Below are 13,650 nucleotides of genomic sequence, written 5' to 3'. Positions count from 1 at the left end.
CCTCAACAACTAAAAATAGAAAATCCTCAACTGTCTGAAAGTTAAACAGTACTTTTTAAAATAAACAATGAGTCAAAGAAGAAATCCCAACAGAAAGTAGAAAACATTTTAAACTAATAATGAAGATACAAATTTTAAATCTGTGTCTGACTCTGCGACCCCATGGACTGTAGCCCACCTGGGTCCTCTGTTCGTGGAATTCTCCAGGCAAGACTACAGGAGTGGATTGCCATTTCCTTCTCCAGGAGAGCTTCCCAACCCAGAGATCAAACCCGGGGCCTCCTGCATTGCAGGCAGATTCTTTACTATCTGAGCCACCAGGGAAGCCCTTTGTTTGCGATCCCAAAGCAATGTCAAACAAGGCAATCTGTGGTCTGAAAATGCAAAGATTGAAAAGAAGAAAGGCTGAAAAACAATGATATAAACTTCCATCTCAAGAATCAGAAAAAGAACAGGAACTTAAAAAAAAAAGCGGAAGGAAGGAAATACTAAATATGATAAGAGAAAGCAGCAAATTAAGAAATATATAGAGGAAATTAACAAAGCTAACGGCTGATTCTCTGAAGATATTAATAAAATTTATATACTCCCAGCAAGAAAAAAAAAAATGGTAAAAACAGAATTACCAAAATCAGGAGAGAGAAAAATGGAAAATGACCAGATTTTTAAACAATAAAAAGATATTCAGGTATACTGAGACACGCTTTAAATTTGGTAACATACATGAATGGGTGTATTCCCTGAAAAACACACTGAAACGGATTAGAAGAATAAATTGAATGAATGAATAAAAGAATGAATTGTTCGGTATCTATTAAATAAATTGAGTCTATTACTAAAAGACTTCCCACAAAGACAATTTGTGGTTCAGATTTCTTCCCTGGTGAATTCTTCCAAAAGTTTAAGAAAGAAATAATATTAACTTTACACAAATTCTTCTACAAAACAGAATAAAACAACATTTCCCAACTTGTAAAATCAGATAATCTTACTGACAAATCTAGACAAGGACACTATAAGAAAGAACAATCACAGACCAACCACTTTCATGAATGTGCAAAAATCCCAAATAAAATATCACCTCACTTAATGTAAAGATACATAAAAAAGATAATACAGCACAACCCAGTTTATTTATTCCAGGGTGGGTTAGCATCAAAAAGTCAATCAAAGTGATTAACTACATAAAGAGAAAAAAGGAGAGAAATCATATGTTCATCTTGATAGAAAAAGTATTTGATAACATTTGTTGTTCAGTTGCTAAGTCATGTCTGACTCTTTGTGACCCCATGAATTGTAGCTCGCCAGCTTCCCTATCTTTCACTGTCTCCTGGAGTTTGCTCAAACTCATTCAGCATCCACTTACAATAAAAATTCTCAGCAATCAATTAGTAAAAAAGAACTAAGAAAAACCTACTGCAAACATCATCAGTTCAGTTCAGTTCAGTCGCTCAGTCATGTCCGACTCTCCGCAACCCGATGAATCACAGCATCATACTTAGTGGTAAACCTGTTAATGCTTTCTACAATACTGTGATCCTAGGCAGTGCAGTAAGACAAAAAAGAAAAGCCATCAAGTTTAAAAAGGGAAGAAATAAAACAGGTAGAAGACATGACAATGTTTTCAGAATGCTAAACACACACACACGAAACTGCAGAAAATCTATTAGAATGAATAAGCACATCTGGTAAAATTGCTAATCACAAGAACAATATTTTAAAAAGTCAATTCAATGTCTAAAAGTTTTAAAATTATTATAATACAGAGATATTAAATATGGAAGAACAAATCTAAAAAGATAAAATCTATATATTCAAAACTGAAACATCTTTGAGAAAAATTTCAGAATAGTTACAAATACATGAAGGGATGGAGATTTTTTACTCATGGATTTCATTTAAGTCTTGTCAAGATGGCAGATGATTTATAGAGTAAATGCAATCTTTAAAAAATTCCAGCAGATTTTTTTAAATGGAAATTGACAAGCTGATCCTAAAATCTAGTTTCCAAAGGCCAAGAATAGCCAAGACAGTCTTGAACACAAAGCTGGAGAACTTATATTTCCAAACACCAAGACATACTATAAAGATATAGTTATTAAACCAATATGGCATTAGCTCAAGAACAGACAAATAGACTAATGGATCAGGAGAGGGAGTCCAGAAGCACACACACAAAGGATGCCATCACCTTGTTGTTGAACACTCACTCAGTCACCTGACTTATGATAAATGTGACACGTGAGTGTAGTGAGGAAAGCACGGTCTTTTTAAATAAATGGTACTAGGGAAGATCCCCTGGAGGAGGGCATGGCAACCCATTCCAGTGTTCTTGCCTGGAGAATCCCATGGACAGAGGGGCCTGAAGCACTTCTGTCCACAGGGTAGCAAAGAGTCGGACATGACTGAAGGTATTTAGCACATGTCAAACTGATTTTCCTAAGGAAAATATTTCATCTTGACTCCTACATTTCACAGCATAAACAAAAAACAAAGTACAGGTGGACTGTTGATGTAAAAGACAAAACTAAATCCTTTAGAAGAAAACAGAAGAATATTTTCACTACCTTGGAGTACTAGACCAATTTCTTAGCAGGCCACAATAAGCACGAACCAAGAAGGAAATTTATGATGGACTTCTTCACCATTATGAGTTTCTATTGATCACAACATAAAGAGAATGAAAAATCAAGCCACCAGATGGGGAAAGATACTTAAGATACATCACACAGACCCAGCAAAGATCCACATAGAATGTACAAAGAATCACACAAACAAAACATCAGACATTGCAAATGATAAACCACTTGAACTGGCATGTCACAAAAGAGACTCTCCAAATGGCCAACAGACTTATGGAAAGGTGCTTAACTTCAACAGAGATCAGGGAAATACAAATGATATAAATCCCCATGTGACACCCCATCAAACACACCAGAATTGCTAAAGTGAAGACAGAAAAATTTCAACTGTTAGTGAGGACAAGAGAAACTGGAATTCTCATACAGTTGACCCTTGAGCAACATGAGTTTGAACTGCATGGGTTCACTTAATGCAGGCTTTTTTCACTGAATACAGTACTACACAGTCAGCGGTTGGTAGAATCTGAGAATGCATAACTGCTGATACAGCCCACTGTGAAGTTACATGCAGATTTTAGGCCATGTTGAGAGTCAGCACCCGTAACCCTACTCCACTGTTCAAGAGTCAACTGTACACTGCTCACTACTATGCAGCCTGGGACAATGCCTTTGGAAAACTGTTTTATCCACTGAAGCCAAACATCTACATACCATATCACCCAGGAATTCCACTCCTAGATATATATCTGACAGAAGTAGATACATATATTCACCAAAATACATATTCATGAATATTCAATTACTAATAGTCAAAGAGTGAAAACAATGCAAGTGTCCTATTTAGGCAGAATGGATATACTGTGGTATATTCACATCACAGACTAGATTTGTTGAGGTTTGCCTCATTGTGAATTTGAAATGAATGGAATAATACGTACCTTTTTCTATTTATTTTGCTCAACGTTATGTTTGTGAGATTCATCCTTTTTGTTGCATATAGCTGTAATTTAATGATCAATGCTGGATCAAATTCAAAAAGAGGCAAAACTAATGGTGTTGAAAGCTAGGAGTCTGTAGTAACTGAAAGAAGGGAAGGAAGAGATTTCTGGGGCTTTGGGTACTGTTCTCTTTTATTAGTAACATTGTATTCCCAGAACTTAATTATCTTCAAACTGGAAGTCTGTACCTTTTTTCACCTTCACCTTTTTGCTAACCTCCCACCAACCTGTTCTCTGTATCCCTGGGTATGGTTTCTTTAAGATTCCACATATAAGTGGGATCACATAGTACTTGTCTTTCCCTGACTTACTTCACTTAGCATAATGCCCTCAAGGTCTATCCATGTTGTGGCAAATGGCAGGATTCCCCCTTTTTTATAGCTGAATAATTTTTAATTGTGTATACATATCACATTTTCTTTATCCACTCATCCATTGCTGGGCACCTGATCAACATTTATTTCCTTTAGGTAATGCACTTTTTTCTTGAACTGGGTGTTGGATATAAAGCTGTATTCTCTTTGCAAAAAAATCATTGTACACCTATGCTGTGTGTATTTTTCTATATGCATATGATAAATCAATAAAAATCTATATTAAAAATGGAAGCAAAGTGTAGCTGCTGCTGCTGCTAAGTCACGTCAGTTGTGTCCGACTCTGTGAGACCCCACAGACGGCAGCCAAACAGGCTCCTCTGTCCCTGGGATTCTCCAGGCAAGAACACTGGAGTGGGTTGCCATTTCCTTCTCCAATGCATGAAAGTGAAAAGTGAAAGTGAAGTCACTCAGTCATGTCCGACTCTTAGCGACCCCATGGACTGTAGCTTACCAGCTAGAAACAGACTAAATACATCATTATGGTATTCTACGTATGTTTCAGAGGTTGGCCACAGATTTAACACTGCCGTTGCTGCTGCTAAATTGCGTCAGTCGTGTCTGACTCTGTGTGACCGTATGGACGGCAGCCCTCCAGGCTCCTCTGTTCACAGGATTCTCCAGGCAAGAATACTGGAGTGGGTTGCCATTTCCTTCTCCCGATTTAACACTAAGATTTCTAATAGCTGTATGAGAAAAAGACAAGTTGCCAGTTACACATTCATTTGTGCCCAGTAGATATAAGTAAATCAACTGCCTAAAGATACAACTTTTGGCACTAAAAAAAAAAAGATATTTCTCATAGAAATCTTCACAAAAAGAAGACATTTTTGACATATTAAACAACATTCTTGACAACAATTTCAAGAAGATCCTCTGTGATGGCTTCCTCTGCTGACACTTAATGTAGGCTGCTGGAATCTTACCAAAGCAAGACAGGGGCAAAAGCAACTGGACACAGGACAGGGCAAAGCAATGCAACCTACACACTCAGCTGCTCTCTGGGTGGACCCAGAGATATAGTTTATAAACCTGTAAGACTAATACAACAGTGGATAAGCTTCACATATTTCCCCTTGGATATTGCATCTCTCAACCAAGTTCTGACATTTATCCATCAGCAGTGAGATTAACACAATACCCTCTAATAAATGTATAGCGGACAGCTATTCTCCGTTATCAGTTGAATATGAAGCCAGTTAAGCTAGGGGAAGAGATAAGGATCTTCTGTGAATGCTGAGAAGCCGAACGCTGACTAGTAAGATGATCATCCTACCTCCACTGGGATCACCTATGATTAGGGCTCTAAGACTCTTTAAAAATGATACTGAATCTTCTCCAAAACCATACAGTAACAAGTAATGTTGATCAAAGTCCCAACCCAAAGTTCTACTATGTATAGCATTGATTAAAAGAGCTTCAGCCAAAATATAATCACGATAGGCAAGGTATGAACAGTCTGCTAAAGCATTCTCAAGCAAATAGTAACAAGGAAAGTCACTACACTTAAAGTTATTTAGAGGATTATATCACCAATGATATTCGGTAACATTTCACATATCTGCATTTTAAACACCTTGTTCAAGTACAGGAATATATCTTTTTTCCCCCTGATTATTCAGCACCAGACATTAAGAGGTTCAGAGTGCTAAAGCTCACTCACTGAACTTAGGTGTCTCGGTGCTTTTTTTTTTTAAAAAACACTGGATAAATTTACTTATCTGCATTCCTAGTTCACAATCAACTATAATGAGCATGTCAGGATGGGAAGCACAGAGGAAAGAGCTGGTAGAAACAGGCAGGGGTGCAGGAAATAACTGCTAACTTGGTAGGAAGAGCCAGCAAATGCAAAAGCAGACCAAGAAAACCAAACACACCATGTGGCCATGCAGCAAACAGCCCTGTGTACCTCGAGTCTCCAAGGGCAACCACCGCACAGGGTATATTCACAGAAACAGATCCAGAGTAAAGTCACTTTTAAGGATTCTATGCAGTCTTTTTAAATAAGGTAAGGAAATGTATAATGCTTTTTAAAAAGCAGTTTATCCACAATGCTTAAAATAGTATTCTTTATTGTAACATAAATCTGAACACTTAAGATTGTAAGCTTCAGTTAAACAGAAGACTGCACTCCACAAAAAATGCTGAGTAAAGCACTGCAGTTGACTGGAGAATTTTAACTCAAACACTAGTTACAAGAAAAATATGAGCATCTCATTTCCCAAATACACTAAGAAAATGAAGCACTATTCAAATGAGGTTATCTGAATTAACATTCAAGTTATGAAACAGTATCCTGACCTATAGAAAACTAAGAACTATGTACACGTTTTTAAAAGTACTTTTGAAAATCATCATTTGGCTCTGCTATGCTCACTTCATCACACTATCTCCTCCAATCTTTCGTTAGTCCTTTCCATACACAAGACAGGGAAGTTACGGCTTTATGTGCAGAGATTCTCTTAATGTATTGGTTTAGAAGTTTGCAAGATGTTATTTTAAAATATGTATGCACCTACATATAAATGTATATCTTAATAATTTTTCATAAACTATTATTTACCCACGGAAAGAGAATTTATATTTTAATTCTCCTTGTCACCAGAACTAAAATCAAAGGAATATGTAAGTTTTTTCAATAACCTATGAAGCTTAAAAATGTAACTAGTACCTGATTTTCAAGGATGAAAAACACAGGTTAAAAAATCCTCAAAGATTTTAACAATTTTTATAAATGGCAGAGAATATGCAGAGAAAGTACTAGTTTGTACATAGAAGTAAGTCAGTTTATGAATATTTTAGAATTCAATGTGGAATATTTAGAGATTTTGAAAGATCTATTTTCTATCACAATCTGTAAAAAAAAATGATTAAATACTACTTATTTGCTGAGATAAGTACTAAGTGTTTTAAGTCTACAATATGTAAGTGTTCATGAAAAAACTGATGAAATAATTACACACACAATCACAATGAACCAAAATTCAATTCCTGACTATCCTACCAAACCAAATAACTCACTTCCAAAGTTCGAACTGTAACACTGTTCTTAATATGTGGCATTTTTAAACCAAAAGAATTGTGTAGTTATGGAATAAGGCTGTAAACCTAAACTGAGAGTATGCCTAAACTTTAAGGGGTAATGAAGAGCATCACTGTATAAGTATTGATGCATATCACCTGTACTGATTAACCTGCAAAGAACTTAGGTTAAAATATCTTCCCACCCTCAACTAACACATATACCAGAATGCTAGTCAGGGGTGGGGGGAGTTTGTTTTGGTTTGGTTTGACTTTCTTATACTGTTCCATTTTTCCAGAATACCAGTAGAGAATCAAGGTATCACAATATAGAAGGCACAATTCAAAATGTTTTTGTTTACAGAGAAAAAGCACATGCCTCATCTAGCTACCATTCAGCATATGTCTACTATTACCCTGCTCATGTTTGGAGAAATTCAAAACTAAGTATGAACCAACCCATTCTTCTTGAATAAGTTCTAGCCTTTTTTTTTTTTTTTTACTAGTTTTAGAACTGTCAGTGAAAATTACCAATGATTCTGTCCAATATTATCTTACAGATGAGAAAACTGAAAAATAGACTTGTTAAAGGACACAATTAATTAATGACAAAGTAAACTTAGAACTCTGGAGAAGGCAATGGCAAGCCACTCCAGTGCTCTTGCCTGGAGAATCCCATGGATGGAGGAGCCTGGTAGGCTGCAGTCCGTGGGGTCGCTGGGGGTCAGACACGACTGAGCGACTTCACTTTCACTTTTCACTTTCACACACTGGGGAGGGAAATGGCAACCCACTCCAGTGTTCTCGCCTGGAGAATCCCAGGGACGGGGGAGCCTGGTGGGCTTCCGTCTATGGGGTCACACAGAGTCGGACACGACTGAAGTGACTCAGCAGCAGCAGCAAACTTAGAACTCAATTATATTTTCACTAAACCAGCTTCTTCCCAACTTAAATACAAAATCATATCTAATCTGCTACATAAACTTTTAAAAATAAATTAATTAACAGATGTGGGTGAGATACCCAGGTTCTGGTAATTCTGAAAGAGAGAAAAGCAACAGAAATTCACAAATACTGATTTGTTTCTTTTGCAGAATTCAAGGTGGGGATACTTAAAACACCCAAATGGCCTACAATGACTTTTCCCCCAAAATGAAAAGCCTTTAGACAAAATCTATCAAACAGACTTCATTACTAGAAAAGGATAGGAGAGACACCCGGCCCCGGCGGTGCAGGCGCGAGAGACGCCCGGCTCTGGCGCAACCGACCACGTGCAGAATCGTGGCTGAGAGGAGCTGCCCCGCGCCCAGGGTTAGGGCGGTGGCGGAGAGGAGCTGTACCACGTCCAGGAGGCGGTGGCTGCTTGGGCACCAGAGGGCCGAGAGGAGCTGAGCCACATTCAAAGCAGGAGGGGCAGCCTTGAGGAGATACCCCTCCTCCAAGGTAAGGTACAGCGGCTGCGCCTTGCTGGAGCAGCTGGGAAGAGATACTCCACGACCAAGTGGAATATAAGAATCCAGTGTTCTGGGGAGGAAGGAACAATATGGCGGAGGGATAAGACGGCGAGACCACTTTCTCCCCCACAAATTCATCAAAAGAACATTTGAACGTGGAGTAAAGGCCACAAAACAACTTCTGAATACTGGCAGAGGTCATCAGGCTCCCAGAAAAGCAGCCCATTGTCTTCTAAAGGAGAGAGAAGAAATCAAGCTCCACCCACCAGAACACCGACACATGCTTCCCTAACCAGGGAACCCGGACAAGTCACCCGTCCAACCCCACACACAGCGAAGAAACTACGTAATAAAGAGAACTCCACAAACTGCAAGAAGAGGGAAAGGCCACCCCAAGCAAAGCAATATAAGCAAGATGAAGAGGCAGAGAAATACCCAGCAAGTAAAGGAACAAGATAATTGCCCACCAACACAAACAAAAGAAGAAGATATAGGGAATTTACCTGATAAAGAATTTCAAATTTTGATGGTGAAAATGATTCAAAATCTTGAAAGCAAAATGGAGTTACAGATAAATAACCTGGAGAAAAGGATTGAGAAGATGGAAGAAAGATTTAATAAGGACTTAGAGGAAATAAAAAAGAGTCAGTATACAATGAATAATGCAATAGATGAGATCAGAAACACTCTGGAGGGAACAAACAATAGAATAACAGAGGCAGAAGACAGGATAAGCGAGCTAGAAGATAGAATTGTAGAAACAAATGAAACAGAGAGGAAAAAAGAAAAACAAATTAAAAGACATGAGGACAATATTAGAGCCCTCTGGGACAATGTTAAACGCTCCAACATTCGAATCATAGGAGTCCCAGAAGAAGAAGACAAAAAGAAAGACCATGAGAGAATACTTGAGGAGATAATAGTTGACAACTTCCCTAAAATGGGGAAAGAAATAATCACCCAAGTCCAAGAAACCCAGAGAGTCCCCAACAGGATAAACCCAAGGCGAAATACTCCAAGACACATATTAATCAAATTAACAAAGATCAAACACAAAGAACAAATCTTAAAAGCAGCAAGGGAAAAGCAGCAAATAACACATAAGGGGATTCCCATAAGGATAACAGCTGATCTTTCAACAGAAACTCTTCAGGCCAGAAGGGAGTGGCAAGACATACTTAAAGTGATGAAAGAAAATACCCTACAGCCCAGATTACTATACCCAGCAAGGATCTCATTCAAATATGAAGGAGAAATCAAAAGCTTTACAGACAAGCAAAAGCTGAGGGAATTCAGCATCACCAAACCAGCTCTCCAACAAATGCTAAAGGATCTTCTATAGACAGGAAACACAGAAAGAGTGTATAAACTTGAACCCAAAGCAATAAAGAAAATGGCTATGGGATCATACTTATCAATAATTACCTTAAACGTAAATGGGTTGAAATTTTCAAAAAGGCTAGGAAACAATTCTCACAGCCATCAATAGTTCAGTGTTGAGTTCATGAATAGTTTTTAAAGTTTGGGACAAACTGTAGTATTTGCTATTTGAAGTACTATTTGTAATTGGCATATTACGATGTAACATTGGTCTTCATTTCCAACTTAAAACGCCTAAAAATGCCTAACAGGTTTTTAGATTTGTGAATTTTAGTTGATATGTATTTTATGATGTTACTGAACCTGCAGAAATATTGAAATATTTCAGAGAACTTATTCACTGTACATTTAATTTATTTTATTTATAAAAGTTATGAACTGTAGAAAGTTTTACTTGTTGGGTCAAATGCTTGTTGCTTCAAATGCTTGTTGCATTTGAAGTGCTAGTTACAAGAAAATCAAATACCTTCAATGTATAAATGCTATTAAGTTTTTAAAAGACTCTGGAGTATAAGTAAGTTTGTTTAAAGAAATTTAGTCTATTCAACCTGAATCAGCTCTGTCAAACATTAATTAAAAGCCTCATTTAAAATAAATAAATAAATAAATAATGGTGGTGGGAGGGAGGGTTGGGAAGCTGGCTGGAGGTGGAGGTGGTGAAGTTTATTAATCTAATTAAAAATGAAGTTGCATTTCCATTTTCCAAAACCACCCATTCACCAGCGTACTGTGTCACTAGACATTATGTACAATTTTACTTTGCAACAGAAACCATTACATTTAAAAATTCATTACAGCAAGGTTAGTTAGACACATGATGGATGCAGCTTTAATCCTGCCGTATATTATTACAGTTAAAATGTAAATGATGAAAAATATTTTGTGCTTATCAGCATTTATGTGGAAATGTGTTTTACAGTGATATATGGTGTTATATTTCTATTATTGTGATGAAAAAGAAAGCAATACAAAAAGACGAAGTGTTTATTAAAACATGAAAAAAAAAAGAAATAAATGGTTTTGCGGCACTGAAGAGATTATAGAAAGTAAATAAGCTAGATCAGACCTGTTTTATGTAGTAATTTTATAGTTTATTTTAATTATTTCAGTTGTAAAATATTGTTATACTGTTCATTAGTTCTGATTGTTCATATTAAACTATTGTAATGCAAATAAATAAATAATTAGAAAAAAAAAAAAGAAAAGGATAATAATTGATATGTACCAACTATTTGAACATGAAGAACAGTACTGGCAACATTATCCACATAAATATGCAAGGTGAAATCTAAGCCAGAAACTGAAATTTATTATAGCTACAGTAATGAAATTTCTTTTAGCTACAATACTAAATTATTATAAACTGTAACTAAAGTCAGCAGGTATACTCATTGCAGAGTAGAAAAGATTAGACAAACACAACAAAAATTCTGCTAACCTAGACAACTGTCCACACGAATCAGTGTGATGTGACTGAAATTTCTTAAACATGTAATTTAAAAAAGGTTTAGATATGTCCCTTTCTTTTCCTGAACTGCCTCTGCTAAGAAAAATGGAGACGAAAAACGGTATCCTCCACTGATTTTTTTATTCATCTGTTTTATTGTCTTTAAAAATTAGTAGAGGATAAAACCTCTCACAGTGTTTTACCCCAAATCTTCAACACCCACCGTTCTGAAGACGGCCACAGTGATTGAGAGCAATATATGTCAGCCCAGGTGTTTAAAGTTCCAGGCTGAAATATTTGGGTTATTAACATCATCCTACAAACACTCAAAAATCACTTCGGCTGCGACGAGTAGGTAACAAAACTCTCCCGAACAAAAACTGTGAGAAAGTTAGCCTTGCTTACTGTTCTATTTACCTAACTTAAAAGCACTGCCTAGATGTAAAAAAATTTCATACAACCTATCTTCCTCAAAAGGTTGCATCCTAAACAGAACAAATGACAATTCAAAAGATTCCGTATTAATATTTTACTGTTTATAACTCCAAGTGCCATAAACGTCAGTGAGGCAGGTCTTCCTACCAGACAGGTGAACAGCTGTTAAGAGCAAAGCAAATAGAAAAAAAAAAAAAAACTGCTCAAAGTTACTGTATATAAGTCCGAGTATAAATATGTATATTTATAACATGCTAGACACATCTTTACACAAGAAAAAAAAAGTAAATTGTAAAGGAGGGAAAGGTCTCCTCATTCTTTTCTTACAGGATTTTTGATGGCTGAAGAAGAGTTTCATAGAACAAAGTACTTTTACAACAACTTGATGGCTCAATGACGTTCCTAAGAAATGAATGCTTAGGACTACCATGGATTTAAACAAGACTTAAACAAAATGTCAGCATGTTAAAAGTCAGTTATTTCTGAAAACTAGATTGGCTGAAAGTAATTTCTAAATACATTTTTTAAAGTTAGGGAATACTACGATTATAGTTACAAAACAAAGAATGGCAAACCTTGAAATAAATCACCGACTAGGTTCCCTCCACAGTCCTACTCTTGGTATCAACTGCAGAAATAGCAGTAACACTGCAATTTAGAGTGCAGAGGACAAGGAAACACATACACACGCGGCTAGCATGTAGTAGGCACGCATATCTGTGGCACGAAATGACAATGTATGTGCAAACAATCAAAAACAGAAAACAAAACGCACTCCGACTCTGAGGCAACACAGTCAACAATCACAGCAACAATTTCGTGACGAAAAGCTGCCTGACAGCTTAAGGCGCACTGAGAGGAAACGGCTCTTCCTCCCGGCCCTCTGTGCCTCGGACGCTAGGTTGTGCACTGAAAACAAACCCTCCCCCGGCCCCGCCCCAAGCCCGACCCTCAGCGGCTCCCAGCGCGGAAACTGACGGAAAGTCCGCGGCCTCGGCGGAGCCCAGCCCGGCCGCACTCAGGGCGCTCTGGCCGCGGACACGCCCGGCGCGGCGGCCGGGGCTCCCGCCGGTTGTCTCCGGGACCCCCGGCGCTAGCGCTCCCCGCAGCCCGCGGCGCCGGCGGCCCCTCCTCTGTGCCCGGGCGGCGGGCCGCGCCGTACCTGCACACCGTGATCAGGTTCCTCCTCTCCACCGCGGCGTTGCGGGCGCTCAGGCTCTTCTTGCCGCCGCCGCCCCCGCCGCGGCTCGCTCCCAGGCCCCCCAGGCTCCGGGAGGCCATGGCGGGCTGACCCCCGGGCCCTTTGTCTCGGGCGACCCCGCCCGCCCCCCACGCCTGCTTCCTGGGCTTCGGCTCGGCTTGCGGCCGCGGGGGCGCGGGAGGGTGGCAGGGAAGGAAGGGGGACGGAGGGAGGGTGTGGAAGACGACGGGGGACGCGCACCCGGGCACTGGCGGCTGGCGCACCGCACCAGAGCCCTACACACATACACACGCTCACGCGCACACGCTCACGCACCACCCCCGCTCTCGCGCGCGCCGCCAGGCGCCGGCTGTGCGTGCGGCTCGGCGTCGGCCGCGCCCCTCCTTCCCCAGGGATCGCGGCGCCGCGCACGCGCGTGCCCGCGGGCCCCGCAAGCCCAGCCACCCGCACTCAGCCGCTACTCGCGCCCCAGCAGCGGACGCCACGGGGAGCCACTGGCCTCGCGCGCGCAGCCCCGCCCTCTCTGCACATCGAGCCAGTGCCGCCCCAGCTGCAGCCAATCGCCGCGCGCTAGGGGCGGGGCTGCCGCGCGGACCTTTAAAGCTACCGGCTAGAGCCCGCCCCGGCGCGTGGGCAGCTGTCAAGAGGCCGGGCTTGCGCTCGCCACCCGAGTGCTGCAGGCAGTCTGCACGCTGGGGAGCAGCGCCGCAGCTGGCCTGGGGACTATGGGATGCGGTGCTTATGTGTGCCCTGGGAAC

At 39.9% G+C, this 13,650-nt stretch overlaps 1 protein-coding gene across 4 annotated transcripts in view; it reads right to left on the bottom strand.

Moving 5' to 3' along the window:
• Positions 1 to 13,355, bottom strand: part of RUNDC3B (RUN domain containing 3B) — a 179,132-nt gene extending 165,777 nt beyond the window's left edge. For 3 of the 4 annotated variants that reach the window (XM_088833770.1, XM_088833775.1, XM_055420601.2), the window contains exon 1: positions 12,854 to 13,177. In XM_088833770.1, the coding sequence (XP_088689896.1) occupies positions 12,854 to 12,972 (119 nt within the window). In that variant the 5' untranslated portion in view covers positions 12,973 to 13,177. Of the gene's footprint in view, positions 1 to 12,853 lie in introns of all 4 variants that reach the window. The other variant, XM_055420596.2, reaches the window with a different exon arrangement.
• Positions 13,356 to 13,650: the final 295 nt, after the last annotated feature.

The sequence above is a fragment of the Moschus berezovskii genome, chromosome 3 (genome assembly GCF_049115385.1).
Source record: "Moschus berezovskii isolate FMDL1 chromosome 3, NW_MosBer_1.0, whole genome shotgun sequence".
In the NCBI taxonomy this organism is placed as follows: Eukaryota; Metazoa; Chordata; class Mammalia; order Artiodactyla; family Moschidae; genus Moschus; species Moschus berezovskii.
The sequence above is the reverse complement of the archived record's forward strand: the minus strand, read 5'-3'. Positions and strand labels throughout refer to the sequence as shown.